The 27076-nt window shown below is 43.5% G+C and overlaps 1 protein-coding gene across 1 annotated transcript in view; it reads right to left on the minus strand.

Moving 5' to 3' along the window:
• The window catches only part of Pik3cb (phosphatidylinositol-4,5-bisphosphate 3-kinase catalytic subunit beta), a 103408-nt gene that overhangs the window by 65178 nt on the left and 11154 nt on the right, over window positions 1-27076 (minus strand). The window contains exons 2-3 of the mRNA XM_005071997.4: window positions 16587-16687; window positions 2169-2355 (exon numbers count right to left, since the gene is read on the minus strand). Coding sequence (XP_005072054.1) covers window positions 2169-2339 — 171 coding nt within the window. The 5' untranslated portion in view covers window positions 2340-2355; window positions 16587-16687. The remainder of the gene's footprint in view (window positions 1-2168; window positions 2356-16586; window positions 16688-27076) is intronic.

A 27076-nucleotide genomic window follows, 5' to 3' on the forward strand; every position in this document is an offset into this window, starting at 1 on the left:
GCAGGCAAAACACCAATGCATATAAGATACAAAAAAAAATGAATAAATCATTAAAGTGCATTTCGCAACCTTTCTGATTTTCTTATGCAACTTTCAATTTAGTCAAAGTTGGGACATATAACTTAATGAGACTTTTTTTTTCATTTCTGATTTTTCTTTTTCTTTTTGGTTTGGTTTTTCAGAGACAGGGTTTCTCTGGGGCTTTGGAGGCTGTTCTAGAATTAGCTCTTGGAGACCAGGCTGGTCTCAAACTCACAGAGATCCACCTGCCTCTGCCTCCCGAGTGCTGGGATTAAAGGTGTGCACCACCACTGCTCAGCTAAGACGTTTTTAAAACATCTGTTTTAGATGTAGTGTCTGGTGAATTTCCCTTATGCTGAGTCTTATAATAAATGTACTGTAGAGAGCAGACAAGGTGGCTCAATGGATAGCGACTCTTGATGCCAACTCTGATTCAATCACCAGAACCCACCTGATGAAAGAAAGCAGAGAACCAACTTCTGCAAGCTGTTCTGTGACCTCCAAAGAGCACAGTGGTATATGCACACACATAAATACATGTATAGACAGACAGACAGACAGACAGATAGATGCTGCCGAGAAGGGCCTTGGGACAATTAGCAATGCTTGCGGTCAAGGTTCTATGTGTTTTGTTTTAGACTAGCAATGAACCAGACTTTAGGATCCAGAGTACATGACCTTGGGCAGGGCCTCACACCTCTCCCCAGACATTTCCTAGAATCTCAAACTGTTAGCTGTTACAGTGAAGATTCGCTAGCTTCCTGCATTCCCTGTGATCTAGACTTTCCCTTATCAACTGTAGTCCTGCCAGGTGTACCCTGCCTCCCCCAGGATTCATCTGGTGATCTTATTTAGATTCATTAGTGACCATTAAAAAAGAAAGAAAGAGCCCTACAAGCCCTAAGCTTGTGACTACTGTTAAAAACTAACCAACAGTATTCTAATCTTCAAAAAGTCTACAAGAGGCTGGGCAGTGGTGGCCTTTAATCCCAGCACTCAGGAAGCAGAGGCAGGCAGATCTCTGTAAGTTCAACGCCAGCCTGGTCTACAGAGTGAGTTCCAAGACAGCCAACAACATACAGAGAAACCCTGTCTGGAAAAACCAAAAAGAAGCCCGAAAACATCTTTGTCAAGCATGATGGCACATGCCTTTAACCCCAGCACTTGAAAAACAGAAGCAAAATTTCTGTGGCATTCAAAGCCAGCCTACTCTATATAGCAAGCTCTAGTCCAACAAAGACTACATAGTGAGACTGTCTTAAAGCAACCCATACACAAAGACTTTATTAAAAGCCAACTCTGGGACAGGAAAGATGGTTGGATGAATAAGGGCTCAGACCACCAAGCCTGATAACTTTAGTTGGATCCCCAGACCCACATGGTGGAAGGACAGAACTAACACCTAGAAATTGTCCCCTAGGACCAGTTTGATTCCCAGTACCCACTTCTTAGTTCACAATTATCTGTAACTAGTTTCAAGCGATCTGATTCCCTCTTCTGGCCACCATGGGCACTACACACACGGCACACAGACATACATACAAGCAGGCAGTCATACACACTAAACAAAATCTTTTTAAATTGGTTGAGACTCACTGGGCTACTTTATGCAGCAGAGTGGAGAGCTGTGCCTGTCCCCTCAGCACTGGCATCAGCACGTGGGAGGCTGAAGCAGGAGGTCAGGCTCACGACAAGGGTGCTGGGGGACAACCAAAACACCACAGAGAAGAAAGAAGTGTGCCAAGCTCCAAAGTTAGGAATTGCAGCAGAAAGCCCTCAACTTTATTGCCCTTCCACAGCACTGTCTACTAGGCAGCCCAGCCCAGGCTGACCCCGGCCTTACCACATAGCCAAGGATAACCTGGAATACCCCATCCTGCTTCCATCTCCCAAACCCTCCCCCAAACAAGGGCTGAGATTACATCATATCACCACGACGAGTGTCAGCCTTTCTTAATACAGCCATCACATATGGATCAGTAACAAAGGAGGGAGAATAAACATGTTTATATAAGAAACAGGACACATCAAACATTGTAACGGTCTCTCAGCCTTTATCACATGATTTACACAAATATCATTTTCTTTAATATTTAAGTTACACAGAAAGTAAGCTAAGTCTTGAGACATTCTAACTATAAACATACCTGTTTAATATAAGAAATGGTAGCTTCCCGGGGTACTTCCAACTGGATATAAATCCCAGTGGGCAGAAGGAAATCCACAGATATGGCGCCATCGGAAGCGATCTGTGAGTCCACTGCCCAGATGTCCAGGATGTCTGCCATAGCAGGAGGCATCATAGAGCTGAAGCACATTCATAACCTCGGGGCCCTGGAAGTCAAAGTGGGAAAACAGCCATTAGCTAATTTCTACCTAAGACACAACAATCCAGCCAGGTCGGAACACACTTAGAGTCCTAAGATATTTGGGATGTTGAAGCAGGAAAATCTGTTGAGCCCAAGAGCTAGGCGGCTTGAATATGAAGCCCAGCAAGACTCTCGAAAAGAAAATGGAAAACCACCAATCTATAGTTAGTTCTTTAAAAAAGGATTCTTACTTTATGTATTTGTGTGTCTCAGTGTGTATGCACACCATGCACATGCCTAGTGCTGGAAAAGGTCATGGGGTGCCTTGAGCTGGTGTTCCAGGTGATTTTAAGCTGTTCAGACTGGGTGCTGGAAACCAAACTTGGGCCTTTTGCAAGAGTAGTGAACGGTCTTAAACCTCTGACCAGTCCCTGCAATTACTTCTTAATTTCAATAATGTAACAGAACCAATTAAATGTGATTTGTTTTCTTATTTTAAGTATGGGGGAGGGGCAGGTGGATGTGAATAAAGGTCACCAAAGGGGCCAAAGGCGTAAGATTTGCAGCTGGAGTGACGGGCAGTTATGAGCTACTCAGTGTTGTGCTGGGGAAATGAACCTGGGTCCTCTTGAAGAGCAGCAAGTGTTCTTAACTACTGGGTCATCTCAACAGGCCCCTAAAAAACAGTCACAACAACAACAACAAAAACAAAAAACAAAGGAAAGGCTACAGAGCTGGCTCAGCACCAGGACCTACATGGAAAGAAGAGAACCAATTCCCACAGTTGTCATCCTGTAAGGCACGCGCACACGCACACACACACACCCTGGTTTTTAAAGTTTAAATATAATAAAATAGCTAGAGGAAGGCAAGCATGGTGGTTCATGTCTGTAATCCCACTACATGGAGGCTAAAATGGAGAATCATTGATTTTCAGTATCACCTGGCCTACACAGGGAGACCTGGCTTTTAAAAAGTAAAATGAAATTAAAAAAAAAACAAACAAACAGGGTTGGCTGGGCAGTGGTGGTGCACGCCTTTAATTCCAGCACTCAAGAGGCAGAGGCAGAGCACTGTGAGTTTGAGGCCATCCTGGTCTACAGAGCTAGTACCAGGACAGCCAGAGTTGCATAATAAAGACCTTGTCTCAAAAAAGAGCACCCTGACCCACCCCCCCAAAAAAAGGAAAAAGAAATGCTTTTAAGAAAATAAAATGGCTAGTGATCAGTGTAGTGTACTAGTGGAGGACTTGCGGAGGAGCATGTCTGACGTTCTGAACTCAAGCCCCAGCTGTACCTCCCACTGCTGCATCTAAGTTGAAAGTAGAATGTTTCCTTCTTCTTTGCCTTCCTTGTCATCTTATTCCAAGCAAGCAACACATGCAGAGACCAGTCTCTGAGCTGCAAGTCAGTTTAGGACCGGCAGACAGACGCAGGAGAGGGAAGGGTTTTGTTTTATTTTTCAAAGCAATTAGCCCATGCTTCCCTTGCCTCCTTTAAAGGAAATGTTCTACACAGGGCTACCAAGTCTTGGAGGTCTTCAGTCATTCCATCTGTTTTTATTTTTCTTTCTTTTTAGTAAGAAAGCATAAGATCAAACACTGAAGACAAGAAACATTTTAAAAGTATGAAAACAACTTTTCAGGGATGCTCAAGGGTATAGAACACCGCAGGGACAACCAGTGCCACTGAGCCTTTAGACGTAATTATGGCACACAAGCTGCCATCTGCCCACTGGAGAAAGAGTCGAAAGACCTCCACTTCCCCAGTGACATGCCAGGAAAGTCACTGAAGGACTTTAAATCAGGAGACCTGGGGACACCAGCACACACGTCTGAAGTGTGTCAACAAGCACACACAAACACACTGAAACATAATGGAAGAAACTTTGAGAGAAAATTCTAAAAAATGAGAGTATTATTTCCTGTCTCCATGATAAAAATGAGAAGAAAGGCGAGTATCCACTGTTCTATGTGTGACAAGTACAGAGGGCACCCACTCAGCCTTTCAGGTTCTTGTGTCCTGGAAGAAACCCCTGGCCAAGAAGCACATGAACAGTAATAGAAATAGTTTCTAACAGAGAAAGGCGCCCCTGAGAATAGAAACATGCTAGAAAGACAGGACAAGAAACAAATGACAGGGGTCCCACGGCTCTCCACAGGTCTGGAGATTGGGTCTATTCCCTTGAGCATACTATTTTTTACACATAGTCCTGGTGGTACAAGGTTTCTGTCTTTTTTTTTCTGTGTGACTTTTTCATAATGTATTATTCTTTGACAATTTCACACATGTGTATAATACAGCTTGGTGACTGTATCCTCCCTCCTGGAAACCCTCTCTGGATGAACTCCTCTTCCCAGCAAGACTGTCTTCCGTTCCTATCTGTTATAGGGTTTTTGTTTGTTTTGTTGTTGTTACTGCTGTTTTTGAAACAGGGTTTCTTTCTCAGGATAGCCTTGGCTGTCCTCTGAACTCTCTCTGTAGACCAGGCTGGCCCCAGAGACCCCTTGCCTCTGCCTCCTGGGTGTTGATACCACCACCCGACTTTTTGTTACATTTTTTGGTGACCCACTAAGTTTAATTAGTGTGGCTTGCATGAGCGTGGGTGGAAAGGTATTGACTGGAGCATAGGCAACTAACTTGTAGCCACTTCTGAAAATAACTCACATCCCCTGGCAACCATTAACTGCCAATAGCTCCTCAGAGATGGAAAGGCCTGAGCCCCTCCCCTCAAGGAATCTTTTGAATAATCAGGTTTTATCTCCACGTCTGTTGTAGAGTAGCTGTTATATACTTAAGATGCCATGTCCTTGTATAAGCAAGCTGCTTAATCTCTCTGGCCTACCACACTTAAGAGGCAGAAACAGGAGGAGCTCTTGAGTTGAGGCTAGCCTAGTCTACATAGCAGGTTCTAGACCAAGTCACAGCAATGTTTGAATGTCACAAAAAATTAACTGGATTAATTTTTTTTAAGAATAACCCCAAAACAGTCGGGCGTTGGTGGCGTACGCCTTTAATCCCAGCACTCGGGAGGCAGAGGCAGGCGGATCTCTGTAAGTTCGAGACCAGCCTGGACTACCAAGCGAGTTCCAGGACAGCCTCCAAAGCCACAGAGAAACCCTGTCTCGAAAAACCAAAAAAAAAAAAAAAAAAAAAAAAAGCAAAGAATAACCCCAAAACAGCTGGAGAGATGGCTCAGAGCTTAAGAGCACTGGCTGCTCTTTCAGAAGTCCTGGCCTGAGTTCAATTCCCAGCAACCACATGGTGGCTGACAACCATCTATAATGAGATCTGGTGCCCTCTTCTGGCATGCAGACATATATGCAGGCAGAACATTGTATACATAATAAATAAATCTTGCAGGAGGAGGAAGAGGAGAAGGAGGAGGAAGAGGAGAAAGAGGAGGGCCCCTAAAAGACAACAACCCTCAAAAGGTGCCTGGAATAAACCATGGCATTTAAAAAGTACTAGAAAGAATGTTGGTTTACCCAAGGGCTAATATCAACAAGACCTGCCATTATGAGGTGAAAGGAACAGAGGTGCCTCTCATTCATGCCTCTAGTCATCACCCTGGATTGCTAGATGGGAAAGCATTTAGAGCAGTTTTTCTCACTCTGTTGTTACTTAATTTCTCTTGGGTAACAATCAGATTGTTATGAGTCTTAACAATGACATTTCGACTTCATTTGTCACAGAGTTTTCTTTCATTAATTTAAATTTTATGTTACTACTGTGTTATATCATTGCTTTGGGATCAAGGGCTGCGGGTGGGTGTCACTCTGTAGCAGAGTTCAGTGGATTAACAATTCAAAATCAGTTCAAAGAGGCCAAAATTACAAGATAGCAAGATGGGTCAGAAGTGCTTAGCAAGCATGGTAACCTGGGCTTGATCCCAAAATCCAAGTAAAGGTGGAAAGAATCTACCCATGGGTATCAGACAGCACCCAGGCACATACACAACAAGTTCTTTTTAAAAGAGAGATCAAAATGAGGGGTATACTTTAAAATTACTTTCCTCCTGACCAAAACAAATACAATTTGCATAACTATTTTACAACGTTCCAAAACTCAAAGCATGATGATGATGCTCAGGAAAAACAGAGCTGGCTGCTACAAAATCTCTTCCTCGGATTGCAATGGCAATGTATCTTAAGAATATGTACAGCAGGGCCACTCCTGTTGCTTGTGTACATCTAGAAATTCTGCCTTGTGACACAGGCCTTTCCTTAGGACTCATTTGAGGGACAAGTGTTCAATGACATTTTGTCCTATTTGTGAATGAAAGCCATGCAACAAGAGTAAGGGCTTCTTTTTTATTTAGGTTGTTAATCTATAAGCCAACACACAGAATCAAAAGCAGGAAGACCCTGGTCACAAAGCTGCTAGCATGTACTGCAGGGTCTGTGTATATTTGTGAAAGACACAATCAACAGTGACCCAAGTACAAACGTAAATAGCATTCACTACAGTTTTAAGTAGTTCTTTAAAGCAACAACAAAACACCTCTTACTAGTGTTCAGTCATTATGGTTCTGCAGCTTACCACCAGATATCACCTTACATGGCACAGGGGGGGTCATATGGGTCTTAGCAGATGGAAGAAGATAAGGAGGGTATGAGTAGAGTCCAAATGTTTAACTACAAAGCAGAGCTAAGTGTGGTGATGCACTCCTTTAGCCCCAGCACTGGGAGAGGCAAACACAAAAGGAACTCTGTGAGTTCAAGGCCAGCCTGGTCTGCACAGAAAATCCCTGCTCCCAAAACCCAAAACAGCCCCAAAAGGCTAGAAAAATCTTGATCAGCATAAAAGGAAAATATCCAGAAGTTTCACTGCTTGAGTGCTGGCTTCCTTCTATTTCTTACTCCACTGGTGTGTCTAATAGGTTCCTGGGCATATTTTTTGAATGTCAGCGAATCTTCCAAGGATTTCTGGCTCTTACTTGTAAGTACCGTGACAATCAGGAGTGACTCTTTGTAGCAAAAGATACTCACATGTAACTGCTGTGAGAATGAGTCATGAGCCAAACTGTACAAGTGTGTAGCGGAGCTAGTGAGTAACCGACAGCCCTCACATCTAGGAATTGAACCAGGGCCAGAAAGCCATCTGGATGGCAAACAGCAACATGAGAAGAATTTTAAATAGCTTCAGCTGTAGAAAAAGCACGGTTACAGGCGCTGGACCTTTTAACTATTTATCTACTGTCATTCTGAAAATAAGCGATAACACACACAATTTTAAGAGTGTGTTACCAACACTGGCTTTTTCTCCACAGCAAAAAAAATTTTTTGCACAATGATTTAATTTTGCTTTGCACACTACTTATTACTTTTATTTTTTTCCCCTTGGTGACAAATTTTCCTCTTAAGATATCTGGCCATGAATGACAAAATACATTTGTGAAGAGCTTTCATTTCCCCCTTATTATTGACATTAAAGGGGGAGTGGACAGCTAGGGATAATAGCAAGGTATCTGTCCAGGAGTCTTCTTGAATATCTTTTCTCTCTAGAGGATACAGTAAGCCAGGAAAGTCAAACTGACAGCATCATTCAGTGCAAGGTGAGGCTAGCTCAGAATTCCCACCTAGCAAGACAAGGACCTGAGTTCAATTAATATTTACTAGATATTCACTCTGTTAAAGGCACACACACCACACATTTGACTGGGGAAAGATTTAAAAAATAAAACACTGGGACCAGAGAGGTGGCTCAGCAGTTAAGAGCAATGGCTGCTCTTCCAGAGGACCTGGGTTTGATTTTCAGCATCCACAAGGCAGCTCACAACCATTTGTAAGTCTCCAGCCCGAGGGATCCAATGCCCTCTTGTGGCTTCTGTAAGCACTGCACACATATGGCACACAGACATTAATGTAGACACTTACAGAGGTTAAGTGGGAATCACATTTGATGTGCTTCGCCCAGAGGGTGCTGTTTTTTATATGAAGGAAACACATGAGAAGGTGGGTAAGGTTTAAATGGCTTGTCGCAGTGATTTCCTCCTCGACCTACAGGAGCCCCAGTGACAGGAGATGAGCATGACTACTGGGAAAGGGGATTACAGAGAGGGCTTTGCTTGACCTTCCCAAGGAGGTGGGACAGAAACGTGAAGCAGAAGGGCCAGTAGGAGCAAGCATAGAGGTGAGTGGGGGCCACGCCCCCTGAGGAGGACCAATGCCCTTTCCATGGGGCCTACTTAGTGTCTATGTCTGGGTATGTGTGCTGTACACACTGTTAATCCCAGCGCTCCAGAGACAGAGGCAGGCAGGAGGCCAGCCTTGTCTACACAGTGAATTCCAGGCAAGTCAGGGCTACAACAGTGAGACTCTGTCTCAAAAAATAAAATATAAATTAATTAAACAGTCATATTTTTCCAAAGAACACAGACTGTGTATGTATTTGCCAACAACTTGCACAAATGCATAATCTCAGAATTAGTTCATGTAATAACTTCTATTTGCTATAGGATAATAACAAAGTTTTGTTTCTATGTTTGTTTTGTTTTTTGTTTTTTTGACAGTGTCTTAGTATGTATCCATAGCTGGCCTCAAACTGGCAACAGTCCTCCCCGCCTCAGCCCTGAGTACTGAGATTACAGGATGGGCATCCAGGCCTGGCTCCATAATGAAGCCTGCATCCAGGATCTGGGAAAAGCTAGTGAACTTTGAAAGCCTGACTATGATAGCAGAGCTGGTAAGGACTACTTGTCAGAGTCTGAATTTCTACACCACGGGATGCATGGAGATGCCTGGAAACACTTCACTTTCGTCACTAAGGAAACGCTCCCATGCTATACATCTTTTTTTTTTTTGGGGGGGGGGGTGCTTTTCGAGACAGTTTCTTTTTGGCTTTGGAGGCTGTCCTGAAACTTGCATTGTAGAATTGTAGACCAGGCTGGTCTCGAACTCACAGAGATCCTCCTGCCTCTATCTCCTGAGTGCTGGATTAAAGGTGTGTGCCACCACCACCTGGCCTCATACTATAAACCTTAAATCTTATCTTTTCCCTTGCTTTTAAGATTACATTTATTTTGTGTGAGCATATGGGGGCACGTGTGTGCATTACAGCACATGTGTGAATGGCAGAGGGTGACTTCTGAGAGTTCGTCTCCTCCTTCCACCATGTTGGTCTCAGGTTTATCAGGGTTACTGGCAAAAAACGTTCACTCACTGAGCCACCTTGCTGGCCCTAGAAGAATGGACTCCCCCCACCCCCAAGACAGGCTTTCTCTGTGTAACAGCCCTGGCTATCCTAGAACTCTCTTTGATGACCAGGCTAGCTTCAAGAGATCCACCTGTCTCTGTCTCCCTGAACGCTAAGATTAAAGAAGTATTGATTCCTTATCAACATTGACAACTGGGGCCTAAGGAATAAGGTAACTACACCAACGTCACTGCGACAGGCTTGGAATTATAGTAGGACACCAGGTAAGTCAAAGATTCCAGCTTCCTGTGCAGTTACAAGTAGCTACATATGAAACTCTCTCCACTGGAATGCAGAGTGGAAACAACTGCCAACCTCAGGTCAGATATTTGCAGGGTGACTGCAGCCTGCATAATCTCATTCTCCTTACAATGGTAACAAATAACAACAGCCAGAGGGGGAAAGAAAGAATCACTCCACAGCAACTGCTTCTCGGGTGAAAATACAGGTAGTCTGTGTGTTTGGCCATTATGAATTCTTAGTCTGTTACAACTGATCTTCACAAATTTATTCAAACACACGAAGTTGCAAGGCTATGATTAAAATCCACGATCATTAGTCACAGGTAGTCCAGTATCAAGTGTTTTCCTCTCTATCCAAACAGGAAACAGAATTATTAGGAAGAGTGAAGAGACTCAAGCCTCACCCGGCCCCTGCCAGGATGAATTTGCTGCTCATTGCAGGCCAGATTAATACTTACTGCCAGAACATCAAGGAGTTCACTGCCCAAAACGTAGGCAAGCTCTTCATTACCCAGTGTATGCTCTTCAGGAATACACTAAGAAAAGGAAGCTTGCAGAAAACAAGTGGAGTAGACAGGCTGTTGAGGCTCCAGAGTGACTCTTAAAAATATATTTCTGTACTGCAAGTAGAGAGGAATTCTCTAGTGTCCCTGTTGCAATTTTCTACCAATAATAAAATCGATTGTGGAAAAAGAGGAGAGAAGAGACTGCCGTCAGTCAGCCCTCACCTCTACCCCTCACACGCTCCCCAGCGTTCCTCTCTGTTCATTACTTTGCACACTATATTTTAGTGTGCCACACCCCCACAGAAATGAACACAGCAACAGTTCTCCTCTAGAAACTCTGAGAATTACTGTTTTCAAAAACAGCTGCAGAAAAAAAAATAAAAATAAAAAAAAATAAAAAAACAGCTGCAGAGGCGCAATGAATATGAACCTGACTGGAGGCAGACATGAAATTAGACAAAGAGAGAAAAGGATATCAGAAACCTTATTTTAAGAAATGCAAGACCATTAAGACTGGGACTCAGGGAGCCACAGGACAGGCACAGAGAGACAGCAAGAGGCTGAGTACATGTGGTGTTCCTCCTGGTGTAAATGAACAGAAGACCTGATGAAAAATATCCAACAGGTTGGTACAAAATGATTAGAGGAAGCATGCTGAACTAAAACTTAACTGGTCAGGAGCTAAAGCACACAATCTATATTATGCTATTGATAAACAATGTGAAAAGGACTACATAAGGAATATACATCCAACATAAACAGCAAAATAACCAGAAATTTACCAAAGCCCAAATAACCCAAAAACACACAGGTAAAAATGCTTAAAGTAATCATTCACTAAAGAAATGAAGATTAAAACCACAATCAGGCCAGCGATTGCTCACACCTTTGAGCCTGGCATGGGAGGCAGAGGCAGGTGTATGAGTGAGCCAGAGCTACAGTCACTGTCTCAAAATAAAAACCAAAACCAAAGAAACAAAACCCACTGATACCCACGGGTCACTATTAGCAGGTGAACAAACTAACTCATTCTTCTCTAAACAGAACATCTAAATGCCACTGCTGCTCACTCTTATCCAATATCGGAGAAGAGTCAACTCAAGAGAAGTCTCAACTCAAGCATAGGTCTCTAGAATAAGAAACTGTACCGAGTGTTTTAAAATACAGGAAAATAATTAAATACAAGTACAGATAGCACCATTGATGAGCCTCACAAACACTTAACAGAAACAGAAAGGGCCAGGTACTGTAGCACATCTGTGGTACTCACAGTACTCAGGGGGCTGAGGCAGAAAAAGAATTGCTAGTCAGTTCCAGGACAGTTTGAAATAATGTGAGACACTGTCTCAATTCTTGAAAGGATGGGTGGGGGAGGGGCAAAAGAACACATACCATAAGATTCAATTTACTTAATTATAAAAAGCAGCTGACATATTGTTGAGAAAGGAAGGTCCCTGCTGGTTCCAGGCCACAAACTAAGTTCCAGGATAGCTTGGTTACATTGTAGGACCCTCTCAAAAACAAACAAACAAAAAATCAAAATTAAAACCACAAGGAATGGTGGTATACACTTTTAATCCAAGCACTCAGGAGACAGAAGCAGGTGGATCTCTGTGAGTTTGAGGTCAGCCTCGTCTACAGCTAGTTGGGGTTATACAGGGAAACTGTCTCAAAAAAATAAAAAAAAATAAATATTATTAGAGATGCAAAGACAGATCAAGATCATAAAGATATAAAAGGTAAAAAAATGAAAGAAAATTCAGTAAAAAGGAAGAGTAAGAGCAAAGCACTAATGTTACCCAGGGTATCACACACAGGTCTAATTTCCACTGTTCTCTATAAGTTTAAGTCTTTCACAGGCGCGTGCGTGCGTGCGTGCGTGCGCGTGCGTGCGTGCGTGCGTGCGTGTGTGTGTGTGTGTGTGTGTGTGTGTGTGTGTGTGTGTGTGATGAGCATGTATGTTTCTATCTGAAAGTTTGAGTACGTGGAAGGCTGTGGCTAACTTATGAGTCTTCCTCCATTGCTCTCCATCATATTCACTGAGGCAGTCTCTCCAATTAAGCCTGAGCTCACAGGAACAACTGGGCTAACCAGCTTACTTAGGGGACCCCATCTCCCCCTTCCAGGTGCTGGAATTACAGGCAGGCTGAGAAGTTAACCCAGAATTTCCTGGGTTCCGGGGTCTTCAAATTTGCTGCCTGCACAGAGAGAACTTTAATCACTGAGCCACTTTCCCAGCCTCACTCAATCTTTAAAATTTTTTATGTTTATTTTTTACTTTATATGCATTGGTAATTTACATGTCTCTCAATGTGAAGCTGTCAAATCTTAGAGTTACAGACAGCTGTGAGCTGCCATGTGGGTGCTGGGAATTGAACTCAGGACCTCTGGGAGAGTAGTCAGTGCTCTTAAAACTGCTAAGCCATCTCTCCAGCCCCCTACTTCATGTTTTATGCTTGTAAGTTTTCATAGTGACAGCCTGGCATGAAGAGCCATGTGATGGGAACTCATTCTCTAGTCCTGTGGTTTCGGTGCTGGTGTTAACAGAGTCAAACTCCAGCTCTGGTCCCTGCAACTGCTCTCAGCACTGTTGCCACCTTTACGTTCCGACCACGCACCTGTCCAACTTCCTGCTGTAACTTTTGTCTTTTCCTCCGAATTTTAAGACAGAATACACATTATAGACTGTAACAAGGCTTTGTATCCTGCTAACTGCTGTTTATAACACCATTAAAGATACCTGAGCTCCTATAAGGCTCTGGGCTCAATTCCCAATACCACATACACAAAGTCTGGATTATGGAGCATTCAGATTAGGAAACTCAATCTGTACAATCCACTTTATAAAATTACACTTAGAATACATAAACCAGTAACTTTTGGGGCTGGAAAGATGACTCCTTAGATAAGAGTACTTTCTGCATAATCATGAGGACAGGGGTTCAGAACCCACCACCCATAGAACAAGCCAGGTATCACTCACTGCATATCAGTACCCTAGCTCTGACCAGGATAGAGATGAGGGTTGCCCAAGCTTGATGGCTTCCAGCCTAGCTATGAAAATGTGAACCCCAGGTTCAGGAAGAGACTATGTTTCAAAGAAACAGGTGGAGAATGATAGAAGACCAAAGTATAACTGGAAGACTTTTACCAAAAAAAATACAAAAACAAAAACAAAAAAAAAACACCTTTGGGCTGGAGAAATGGTTCAACAGTTAAGAGCACTTGTCCTTACAAAGGACCTGGGCGGATTACCAGCACCCACATGGCAGCTGACTACTGTCCACAACTCCAGTTCCAGGGAATTCCACAGCCACTTTTGACCTCTGTAGGCACCAGACACACATGAGGTACACAGACATACATACATGGGAGCAAAATATCCACACACAGAAAGTAAGATAAATTGTCAGGTGGTGTTAGGGCATGCCTTTAATCCCAGAACTCGGGAAGCAGAGGTAAGTGAGACTAGACTGAGTTCGAGGCCAGGCTGGTCTACAGAGCAAGTTCCAGGATAGCCATGGCTACATAGAAAAACCCTCTCAAACACCAAACAATAAAATAAAATAATCTAAAACAAACAAACCTGGACCAGTGAGACAACTTATTAGGCAGAGGCGCTTGCAGCAGCAGGGGAAAACAGCCAGAGTTTAATCTCTGGAATCTACATAAAAGTGGAAGGAAGGGACCGACTGGACAAAGATGTCCTCTGAATATATGAGCATGGTGTGGTGGCGTGTATACTCTCTCTCAGTCTCTCTGTCTCTCTCGTACACACACAATAATAATAATAATATTTTAAGAATGCCTTAACCTAAGCTTTCACATGTAATAGACTATTCAACATCCTCTTCCACTGGAAAACTGGACTGAGAACAAGCAGACATTTATACTGTCCTTAATCTACTACTTCCTCTGTCGTGTGGCAATCAAAAGGCTAAATGGGATTCTGGCAACATAAAAAAAACAGTTTTGAAAGGTCATGCCATGCAGACAGTCACAGCTTTCATAGTGTCCTTCCTGTCTAAGGCAGACTACATGACAATCTGATCAGTTCTGAGTAAAAGCAAAATGCACACTGCCATTGCATTATCAAAGGACCAGGTAGACACTCAATAAGATCTTTATGAACATCATTTCCAACTGTATAAACATTCAGTGATGTTAGTGAAAAGTACCCTTGAGCAACGAAACAGAACTGGAGGTAGGACACCCTCTTCCCCAAACTCTGGCAGGCAGGCTAAAACTGGACCACTCTGCTCACTCAGGGTTTATAAACATAATAAACTTTCAAATTAAGACATATCAACACCAGGCTTGGTGGCACCTGCCTATAATCATAGCACTAAGGGCAAGGAGACAGGAGGTTCAGGAATTCAAAGTCATCTTCAGCAACATAATGACTTTAAAGCCAGCAGGGACTAAATAAAACCTTGTCTCAAAAAAAAACAAAAAACCCATGGTGGTAAATTCGTCCAATCCCAATGTTTGGGAGGTAAAGACAGAAGTATCAGGGGTTTAAAGTCAACCTCAGACATAGAAAAGAATTAGAGACCAGACTATGCTACATGAGACCCTGTCCCAATAATCAACAACAAAACCACAAAAAAGAAAACCAAAACAAATTTTAAATTCGTAGTTTTCAAGGAAAAGTATAATAGCTATATTCAGTTGGAGGTGTACTTGCAGACAGAGCACATGCTCAGTGTGTGTGAGATACTGGGTTAAAGCTGTAACACCTAGACAAGAACATTAACACTGCTCACAGACATGGTGGTGCATGCCTATAATTTAAGCACTCTGGAAGTCGAGGCCAGCCTGGGCTACAGAGTGAGCCCGTGTTTCAAACCAATAACCCCACATTGATCATTCTTTTTTAATTAGCATACAAAGTAACAAGTTTCCTTAAGGCATATTCATGCATAGGTAGTAAGTTTGGATTGGTACCCTGACACCCACCCTGCCCCACACCCACCCTGACCACCCCAAGGTTTCACCCTGCCCACCCTACGTCTCCACCCTGCCTCCCCTCACCTTTCCATTCTGCCTCTGCCCGTTCCCTTCCGCTCACGGTATTCCCCTCTCCACTTACATATCATGTGTCTCATTACTCTCCCTGACTCACCCTGATCGTGCTGCAAGATTTCCCTGATTTGATTGTTTCAAAAACCTGTCAGCCAGGCATAAATGATACATGATTTTAACCCCAGCACTCAAGAGGCAGTGGCAGTTAGATTACTTTGAGTTTGAAGCCAATCAAGTCTAAGAGCTAGTTTCAGACCAGTCCAAGCTATATTGATAATGGGACTGTCTCAAAAACAAAACAAAAAAACATCGGAAATAAACGAGGCTGGAAGAGACAGCTCAGTGATTAAGACCACCAGCTGCTCTTCCAGAGGCCCTGGGCTTAATTCCCAGTATCTACATAGCAGCTCACAACTGGCTGCCACTCCAGTCAAGCACGCAAGTGTTGCAAGTGCATACATGCATGCAAAACACCATACGCACAAAATAAACGATTAGTAAAATTAAGGCTATGTGGTAGAGCACTTGCCCACCCAAGGTTCAATCTCCAGTATTGTCATACACCAAAAAAGGGCAATAGATCAGTAAAAGTTATCTAGCTTCTTCTGAAATGTGCAAACTTGTGTGGCTGGAGAGATGACTCAGAGGTTAAGAGCACTTGTTGCTCTTCCAGAGGACCCAAGTCTGATTCCCACCACCCACACGGTGGCTCACAACTTGCTGTAACTCCAGTTCCAGAGGATGATGTCCTCTTCTGGCCTGCAAAGGCACTATACACACATACATTCAAGATAAAGCACTCACATACATATAATAAAAAATAAGCTGTACAAACTCATAGGTTAGTAAGAGCAGGCTGGTTTTATGTTTGCTTTTGTTATCTGGGCTAGGAATGGCCTTATGCTCTCAACAACACCTGGCAAATCTTTATTTAAAACAACAATAATAAAAAACACCTTTATCCAGTAGTGTTTCTCACTAATGTTGATCCCAGGACTCCAGACTGAAAAAGCTCAAGTTTCAGGGAAGCCTGTGCTATATGGTAATTTCAGGCCAGTTTGAACTATAGTTTCAAACAAATAACAACAGCAAATAAATATGCAAAAACCCCCTCCACATGAAGCAGTCCTCAGTATATGCTCAGTCCATCTTAAAGAGAGGCCTAGGACTGCCCCACACACAAGCCCTGTAGAAAAAAACTTAGAAGGCAACCAATATTCATACTTCCCTTCTATATTCAACTTTGTAAGAGAGTAAGAAATAAAGTCTACAAAACTGGACACTTACCTCAAAACAACAGCCCCCATTTTAGTCTTTTAGGAATGTATGAAATTACTTATGTTTAAAAGTGAAGTATTCATGAAGACCTTTTCCGATTAGAAGAAAAACTGAAAAATAAAAGGTTGAAGACAAAGTATTAAGATGGGATAATGTTAAGTGTTTACTACATGTACAGCATTTGACTGCTTATAACACACACTTAATAAACAGGCTGAAAGCCGGGCATTGGTGGCGCATGCTTTTAATCCCAGCACTCAGGAGGCAGAGACAGGCCAGCCTAGTCTACAGAGCAAATTCCAGGACATCCTCCAAAGCAATACAGAGAAACCCTGTCTTGACATAAATAAATAAATAAATAAATAAATAAATAAATAAATAAATAAATAAATAAATAAATAGAAAATGAACAGGCTGAAGATCTAACAAGGTTAAAAAATTTTATGTTGCGGATCCATACTCCATTGTCCTCAGTTTTGGACCATTTTTAAAAATCTCATATCTTTTCCTTATTAGTAGGTTTATATAGTCAAGATCAAGCTAACTAAATAACTTATAGGATATAGTAAGAAAAAAAGAAGGAAAGAAAAGAAAAGAAATGCAGGACTCCTCAGGTTAGCCAGAGCTATGCAGCAAAACCCAGTCTCAAAAAAAAAATTAATTAAAAGCAACAACAAATGCAAGCCCCTTCCCCCAAGATGGTTCTGCAAGGAAATGTCTAAACCCAAAGCAAAGCTTAGATGATAAGAATGCAAACTGAACAGTCCACCTGTCTGTCTGCATTCTGGTGGCCCATTACCACTGTAATTACAAAAGACTTGGAAAAACCAGCTTAACCACAAGGCTACCACGAGGTGTCCCCTGACTATTGAGAGAGAAGACAACAATGACACAGCTCAGTGCAGATGTCAAGGCTAACAAGCACCAGATCAAACAGGATATGGAAACTGTGTTAACACTGACATCACCAAGGTCAACACCCTGGGTCCAGCCTAATGGAGGAAGGCAGCGTCCATTCATCTGGCTGCTGACTAGGATTCTCTGGACACTGCCAACAAAGTCATGATCACCACAGTCCAGCTGGCTAATCCTAAATGTAAATCCTTATCATCATATGAATATTTAGTGCTGCTGGGCAGTGGTGGCACGTGCCTTTAATCCCAGCTCTCTGGAGACAGAGGCAGGCGGATCTCTGTGAGTTCGAGACCAGCCTGGTCTACAAGAGCTAGTTCCAGGACAGCCTCCAAAGCCACAGAAAAACCCTGTCTTGAAAAACCAAAAAAAAAAAAAAAAAAAAAAAAAAAAAGAGTATTTAGTGCTAGAGAAAGAAATTTTTAGTATTGTTCTTCCAGAGGACCCAAATTTGAGTACCAGTACCAACATCAGGCAGCTTACACAGCACCTACTAACTCACTCCAGCTCTGAGGAAATCAAACAACCTGACCTCTGTAGGCACCAGCATTCATGTGCACATACCTACACACAGGTGCAAAAGTAATTAAAAATAAATTTTAAAAGAATTTTAATAAGCAAGTCAAGCATAGTGGCTTACACTTTTAATCCTAGAACCCAGGAGGCACCAAAACATGGATCTCTGTGAGTTTGAGGCCAGTCAGGGCTACATAGTTGAGACCCACTCTCAAAAATGAATGAATGAATCAGTGAATGATGCAGAGCTACTCATTCAAAAATTAAGAATTCTAAGACAGAGAATGTGTTGGTATTAAATTAAGCACTGTTCCATCAGTAAGGAACCGTGGGTGACTACACAGATTACATATCCATGATGTCAGCCACAGTCAAGACACTAGTTCAGGGTATAGTGGAGCATGTTTTTAATCCCAGCACTTGAAGGCAGAAGTATCTCTGAGTATGAAGCTAGCTTGGTCTACATAGTGAGACGCTGCCTTAAAAAAAAAATAAATAAAGACACCAACTCTCTATTAAGTTAACAAGTATTATTAGCACAGCATGGTGCAACACACCCGCAATCATAGCACTTAGAAGGTGGAGGCAGGAGAATTATGATTTCAAAGTCATCTTCAGTTGCATAGTAAATTTGGAGCCAGTGTGAGCTACAAGAGACCCTTTGTCAAAAACCCAACAAATCAGATTTATGGTTTATCTTTCCACTCCCCCTCACTAGGAAAATCCCCTAATGACTACCAACAGGCTACCTCTCCAGTCCTGTTTATAGTCTTTAAAACCGTAAGTAGCTCAAGCAGACCTTGAACCTATAATCTTCCTGCCTCGACTTCACAAGAGACTAGGCTTACAAGCATGCATGTACTTAATTTCATTTTCTTCACACAAACACACTCTTCCTACTTTTCAGTTTTTGAAAGCAGTGTCTTGTGTAGCCTATGACTTTACAATATACACCTGAATGAACATGCCAATGTACACACTCATGCCACACACACAAATGTTCCCTAAGCCCTCTCCCTTTTGTCCAACTTATCATGTGGGGTGCAGCATACTACAATGAGCTAAAATTTACCTATTTTTACACTTAGGAAGCCAGGGGTAAGATTTTTAACAAAATTCTCTAGAACCCAGTTTCTTTTACATATATAATTCATTTTTATCATGTTCATTGGTGTTTTGCCTGTATGTATGTCTGTGTGAGTGTTAGAAGCCCTGGACCTGGAGTTACAGATGGGTGTGAGCTGCAATGTGGGTGCTGGGAACTGAACCAGGGTCCTCTGGAAGAACAGTCATTTCTTTTAACTGATGAGCCCTTTCTTCAGCCCCTGGAGGCCAGTTTCTTAAATGACTCCATACAGGGCTTTTCTGGAGAATTCACAGAAAAACTGGCAACAGTAAAAGGTCTGTGAACATGCAACAACCACATATTAATTGGCAATGACCTAATGAATCCTAGGTGTTGCTGGGGCATGCACTGCATTGCATCAGGAGACTGCTGCAACCTTGGTTCTGAACAAAGCAAGAGCAGTGCAAGGCACCCACCGTCATCATGCTGCCTGAAACAGCTCAACGCCTAGCTGAGACTACTGCATGTTATGAATTACAAGTCTTTCACTGTACATACAGCCTTTCTGCTCTTATAAACATAATGATTTAATTATGGAAATCAAACACTTATTTCCTACTGTTACTCGGCAGCATGTTAAGTACAGAATTAGTGTATCTTTAGATTATGCTAAAATGTTCCATTCTGTTACCAGGCATTGGTAGCACGTGCCTTTAATACCAGCACTGGGAGGCAGAGGCAGGTATGAATCTCTGTGAGTTTGAAACTCTGGTCTACATAGAGAGTCCCAGGACAGCCAGGGCTACACAAGGAACCCTGTTTCAAAAACCAAAACAAACAAACAAAAGTTCTACTTAGATGACTATCACCGGAATATATTATACACATCTATAAAGTTGTCAAAAAAAAAAAAAGAGGTTTGGTTTGAGTTTGGTTTTTCAAGACAGGGTTTCTCAATAGCTATGGAACCAGTCCTAGAACTCGCTCTGTAGACAAGGCTCTCAAACTCACAGAGATCAACCTGTCTCTGCCTCCCAGTGTTGTGATTAAAGGTGTGTGCCACCACCACTCGGCCTAGGGTTTATTTTTTTATATTGCTTTTTGAGTTGCTGACTTGAGTTTCATAAGAAATGGCTACATAGATTTTGGCTTGGGATTAGAACACGATTTTCAACAATTTTTGAAGTGGCCCTACACACATATTTCTGACATTAAAAATAAATAAGCACTCCTTTAATCCCAGCACTTGGGAAGCAGAAGCAGGCAGATCTCTATGAGTTCGAGAAACCAGTCTGGTCTACAGAGTGAGTTCCAGGACAGTCAGGAACACAGAGAAACCCGGTCTCAAAAAAAAACAAAAATAAACAAGCACATCCACCTGTCGGTATGAAATGTTGTTTTCATTTCTAGTACATAAAAAAGTAACTGTATACCAAAGAGTTATTTTAAAATAAACTTATCATTATCAATAAATCTTTGGTTTGTATAACTATTTCATATGCCTATATGCTAGGAGTCATGTAAGTGTCTTGGATGAAAAGTCTCAAAGGGAAAAGTACAAGAAGCCTGCTCTACAGTGAGTAAAAAGGGAGTCACTAATCAAAACAGCAAGAAGCTAGGTGTGGCAGTAACAACTGTATGTAGTCTCAATACTCAGAAGGTGTGTTCGAGGCCAGCTTGAAATATTTAGGGAGCCCTAGTTCAAAATTAAAGAGATAAATTTAGATCCCAAGATGCTGACTTATTATTAGGTTCTAGCAATTGTTATTTACTGAATTGTAATTAAAACTAAATTTAAGATTTACTTTAACTGCTAGACAGTGTTGGAAGCCTGGATGTGTATGAATGTTTTGCCTGCATGCATGTCTGTGTACCACAGTGGAGATCAGAAGAGGGTATGGATGTCCCCCAGACCTGGTGTTACAGGCAGTAGTGAGCTGCCCTGTGGGTGTACTGGGAATCAAATCCAGGTCTTTTGAAGAAAAACCAGTGCTCCTAACCATGGAACCATCCCTACAGCCCTAAAACTTTTTTTAAAGTAGGATCTCATTATGTAGCCCTGGAGCTAGCTATGTAGACCAGGCTTGCCTCAAACTCAGGGACACACCTACCCCTGCCTCCTGAGTGCTGGGAATAAAGGTGTGTGTGTGTATGCACCACACCCAATCTACTGTGTCTTTCTTGAAACTTCATCAGCTTTGCATTCTCAATGCCTCACACAGCATGAACACATCCTCTCTTAACAACCATGAAGAAATTAATACAGGATAACACCCACTTGTTCTAATGTTAAAAATGTATGTGGATGAAGGAGACTTTCCCACAACCAATAGAAATGTATAAAAAAAAAACCCTCATGATAAATTGATCGCAATGCCAGAGGAAGAATAAAGAATACATTCAGACCTGGTGTGATACAGTAGGTCAGACCTTCAAAGTTCTGCCCTACGGCAACAAGGAAAGCTGATCCCAAAAGGCAACTCCACTCCAAACACCCACAGCTCCAGTCTTCTGACTGGAAAAGCAGCCACCTCGGCAGAGAGAGAGACAATCACACCACTGTTCTTAAAGGGTGGGAGGGGCAGTGATGAGGAGGTAGAGGGGACACCAGCGACTGGTGACTAAGTGAACACAAGTATCTGCAGTCTATGAAACTCATGTGTATCTGAAAATTTCGTCAAAATGAGCAGGGCTGGGGTGTGGGTCAGTGGAGGGGGAGGGGCCGGGATGAGGGTCAGTGGAGGGGGAGGGGCCGGGATGTGGGTCAGTGGAGGGGGCAGGGTTGGGGTGTGGGTCAGAGAAGGGGAGGGGCCGGGATGTGGGTCAGTGGAGGGGGAGGGGCCGTGATGAGGGTCAGTGGAGAGGGAGGGGCTGGGGTGTGGGTCAGAGGAGAGGGAGGGACCAGGATGAGGGTCAGCGGAGGGGGAGGGGCTGTGATGAGGGTCAGTGGAGGGGAGGGGCCGGGGTGTGGGTCAGTGGAGGGGGCAGGGTTGGGGTGTGGGTCAGAGAAGGGGAGGGGCCGGGATGTGGGTCAGAGGAGGGGGAGGGGCCGGGATGAGGGTCAATGGAGAGGGAGGGGTTGGGGTGTGGGTCAGAGGAGGGGGAGGGGCCGGGATGTGGGTCAGTGGAGGGGGAGGGGCTGGAGTGTGGGTCAGAGGAGGGGGAGGGGCCGGGATGAGGGTCAGTGGAGGGGGAGGGGCTGGGGTGTGGGTCAGAGGAGGGGGAGGGGCCGGGATGAGGGTCAGTGGAGGGGGAGGGGCTGCAATGAGGGTCAGTGGAGGGGAGGGGCCGTGATGAGGGTCAGTGGAGGGGGAGGGGCTGGGGTGTGGGTCAGAGGAGAGGGAGGGGCCGGGATGAGGGTCAGAGGAGAGGGAGGGGCTGGGGTGTGGGTCAGTGGAGGGGGAGGGGCCGGGATGAGGGTCAGTGGAGGGGGAGGGGCTGGGGTGTGGGTCAGAGGAGAGGGAGGGGCTGGGGTGTGGGTCATGGGAGAGAGATGGGCTGGGGTGTGGGTCAGTGGAGGGGGAGGGGCTGCGATGAGGGTCAGTGGAGGGGGAGGGGCTGGGTGTGGGTCAGTGGAGGGGGCAGGGCTGGCCCTGAGCTCAATCACTACCACCAAAACAAATTAAACAAATGAGTGTAAAAATTGGGCTGGGGATCTATCACAGTAGCAGAGTGTGTAGAGACCCAGACCATACCATTCTCTCTAACACACACACACACACACACACACACACACACACACACACACACACCAAAATAGATGTAATAAGCAAATACATCTGTCCTACTACCTTGAGGATCAACCAATATATAGAAATGTGTTCACTAAATATCTGAAGAAACACTGGTTATCAGGGAGAATACCTTATTTGCAGTAAGGATCCAGGAGATGAAGCAAGATGCCACACTGGCCAGAGAGCAGTTCCTCAGCTCCCTACAGCCACTGCAGCCAGCTGACTGCCTCTACTCACAACTATAAGATGAAACCCTAAATGCTTCCTTTTTATCTTGACTGACCTAGAACCAAATAACCTTTCTTTAACATGCTTAATTTCCCCAGCACTCAGGAAACAGAGGCAGGGGGATCTCTTGTGAGTTCAAGGCCAGCCTGGTATACATAGTGAGTTCCAGGATAGGCTCCAAAGCTGCACAGAGAAATCCTGTCTCAAAAAAAAAAACAAAAAGCAAACAAAATGCTTAATTTCTTCTGGACTTCCTGTTGAATACTTAACACAAAACACTTGATGCAGAGTCAGAAGAAAAAGAAGTTTAGTACTACTCCAGGTTACAAAATGAGATCTTGTCTCAAAAACACAAAGCCAAACAAACATTTCTGAAGTTCCTTCTTCCAAGGCAGGGGTTCTCAATCTTCCTAATGCTTTGACCCTTGAATACACTTCCTCAAGTTGTGCTGACCCCCACCATAAAATTATCTCATTGCTACTTAAAACTGTAGTTTCACTAGTGTTATGAGTCATAATGTAAACATCTGGTATATAGGATATCTGATATGCAACACCTGTGAAAGGGTTGGTTGACCACCACCCTGCCCCATGGGTGGAGACCACAGGCTGAGGACCAATGTTCCAAGGTAAACCATAAGCAGCCTTTAGAAGATCTGAACATAAGGAAGGTAGGGCACACCTGTAACTCTACCACTTAGAAGAGGTAAGCAGGAGGATATTCTTTTTTTTGCTTTTGTTTTTGTTTGGTTTTTTAAAGACAGGGTTTCTCTGTGGCTTTGGAGACTGTCCTGGAACTAGCTTTTGTAGACCAGATTGGTCTCGAACTCACAGAGATCCACCTGCCTCTGTCTCCTGAGTGCTTCCATCAAAGCCATGCACCACCACCGCCGCCCAGCAGGATAAAGTTCAAAGTCAGCCTCCACTATTATTAGGGAGTTTGAAACCAGTCAGCCTGGACTACAAGAGAGACCCAGTATTAATATTGACTATAAATAATATTAATAATAAATCTGCATAGATTGAATTGAAAGAGCCAATAATGTCTACATAGATTGAGAGAAAGATGTTAACAATTACAAACACATAGGTTTTTTTAAAACAAATCTTCAGTGATATTTTGTCTACATAGATTGAGAGAAAGATGTTAACAATTACAAATACATAGGTTTTTTTTAACAAATCTTCAGTGATATTTTTTCATATGAGAAGGGAAATGTACAGGACCATCACTATTATATTCATTCTCTCACACTCAGCCTAATGGAAGTCCCAGGCTGAGCTGAGACCCAGTGTGGTTATGACTAGGACTGAATAAGAGCTCTGAAATTCAGGAAGGCTGAGAAGAGAGACCAATAATAGCAAGTGAACAACTACGGCAGCTACCAGAAAAACAAGCCCTTAGGAGCTAGTTTCTGGAATGCAATCACTCTAGTGTGGCATATACATTTGGTTCTTGACCACTCCCTCCATAAGGCAGGCCACAGAAGCTAGAATTTCCAAGGCAGAGCACACAAATCTTTTTTTTTTTTTTTTTGGTTTTACAAGACAGGGTTTCTCTGTATTGTTTTGGAGGCTGTCAGTCCAGCCCAGCCTCGAACTCACAGAGATCCACCTGCCTCTGCCTCCCGAGTGCTGGGATTAAAGTTGTGCGCCACCATCGCCCACTACACAAATCTTATCTTAGCTATATGTGATGCATACGCATCTGCATATGGGGCCTGATGGTTAAATACCAGCACCTGGAAGGATAGTGAGTTCCAGGCCCACCTAAGCTATACAGTTAGACCCTGTCTCAGATAAACAAAATTCTGTTTTTCAGGGTATCTTCCATTACTAGCCCAGCTTATATTGACTTATCACCTCCTAATTTTATTGCTAACATCTGTAAAACAGCCTTGGACCTTGCCTATACACTGAGCATGAGGTCAATCTGGGCTACATAACACACACACACACACACACACACACACACACACACACACACACACACACACACACACACGAGAGGGGGAGGGAAGGGAAGAGGAGAGGAGAGGAGAGGAGAGGAGAGGAGAGGAGAGGAGAGGAGAGGAGAGGAGAGGAGAGGAGAGGAGAGGAGAGGGAGAGGGAGACAGAATGATGGAGAGATGGCTCAGCAGCTCAGAGCTTACTATTGGATTCAGTTCCAAGCACTCACATGGCTACTTACACTGCCTGTAACTGCAGTTTCTGGTGCACTTGTATACACGCAGGCAGGCAAACAATCAGATAAAATAAAAGCTTTTTAAAAGAAGAGGAGGAAAGAAGGAAAGGGTGGGAGAAGGGAAGAAGGTGGAAAAGGAGGAAAGAAAAGGAAAGAGGAACCCATGAGATGACTCAGCGGGTCAAGGTGCTTGCTCTTCTTGGTGGCCTGAGTATAATCCCCTGAACCCACATGGTGGAGAGACCCAACTCCTGCAAGTATCTCACTCACACACACACACACACACACACACACACACACACACACACACACACACACACACACACACACGGGGGCGGGGCCCCCGCGAATGAATGTTTTTAAAAAATGAAAGAAACCCCCTTATGGGGGCTGGAGAGATGGCTCAGCAAAGGACCCAAGTTGGCTCTCAGCTGCATACCAGGTGGCTCGTAATCATCTGTGACCCCAGCTCCAGGGAATCCAATGCCTCTGGCTTCCACAGGACCTGCACTCACAAGCACATACCCGCATGCATACTCGTACACCCACACAGGATTTAAAACAGTAAAAAACGAATCTTTAAGTAAAAAAGCAAAGAAAAGGGAGACTCTTTGGGTCTAGGTAGTATTGGTGACAGATGTAATGTTAGCACATCCTCTCCCTTCTCAAACCCGAGTGAGAGAAGTAAAAAAGGCCTAATAGTGTAAATGTTTGCTCTATTCATCTTTTAAAGTGAATGGTTTATCAATTACATTGCAGGGCTTATCTATTGCATTTTATCGATGTTCAGCAGTTAATCTATTTCCCTCCTCTATGCCCAGTACTTTAAGATTAAGCTCAGCAAAGTTTCAAATCACCCACAACTGGCAGCCCAGAAAGATTAAAAAACAAAAACAAAAAACAAAAAACTCAGCCTTCTGACCTGAAAATCTTTCATTGATCACACTTAACTGGAATATTTACACTTACTAGAATATTTAACTACGCTAACAGGATACATTTAGGATTTGGAAGTTTTTATTTGCAGGAGGTGGTGGTGGCAAGATCTCTTACTATGTGGCCCCTGGCTGGCCTGGAACTCTGTAGAGAAAAGCTGGAATTGCATGTGTGACCTACCACAACTGGATCATTCAACTTCCTTGTTAGTTACTTATTAAAAAAAAAGCAAGGGGCAGCTCAGTGGCAGAGCACTTACCTAGTATGCACAAAGCTCTGGGTCTATAGGGCCTGTTCAGAAGTATTCTGGAGTAAATTACACTTGAGAGGAGACTAAGAAGTAAAAGAGCTACAATGGCTACCAGAAAAAAAATACCACAAGAAATAAACAAGTGATCAGGGTGTGGTGGTGCAAGCCTTTAACCTCAGTGCTCCAGAGGCAGATCCATGAGAGTCTGAAACCAGCCAGGGCTACGTAGTGAAACCCTGCATCAAAATGAATGAATGAATGAATGAATGAGGAACTGGGTATGGTATCTTACACCTGTAACGTCACATTCAGGATGCCAAGGCAAGAAAGAGTTTTACCCCAAGCTCCAGTTCAGCATAGACTACATACACAAATAAATAAATAAAAGTTTCTTTTAAGACCTGCGGCTATAACACAGTGGTAAGGAGAGTTTGTCTAACATGCATGAAGCCCTAGGTTCAAAACAAGCACAGCCCTGATGCTGATGCTGGGGTAGTGGTGATGAAGGCCTAGTGCGGGAATAACGCCAGGCCAGCCTGCACCACATACCCATCCACTGGAGCAGGACAGTAGAAAATCTGACAGACCTAGAGTGCAACTGGAGAGATGGCTCGGTGGTCAAAAGCATTTGCTCCTCTTCCAGAGGACCCAGGTTCAATTCTCAGCACCCAC

This window comes from Mesocricetus auratus, unplaced genomic scaffold, assembly GCF_017639785.1.
Source record: "Mesocricetus auratus isolate SY011 unplaced genomic scaffold, BCM_Maur_2.0 Super-Scaffold_100691, whole genome shotgun sequence".
Lineage (NCBI taxonomy): Eukaryota > Metazoa > Chordata > Mammalia > Rodentia > Cricetidae > Mesocricetus > Mesocricetus auratus.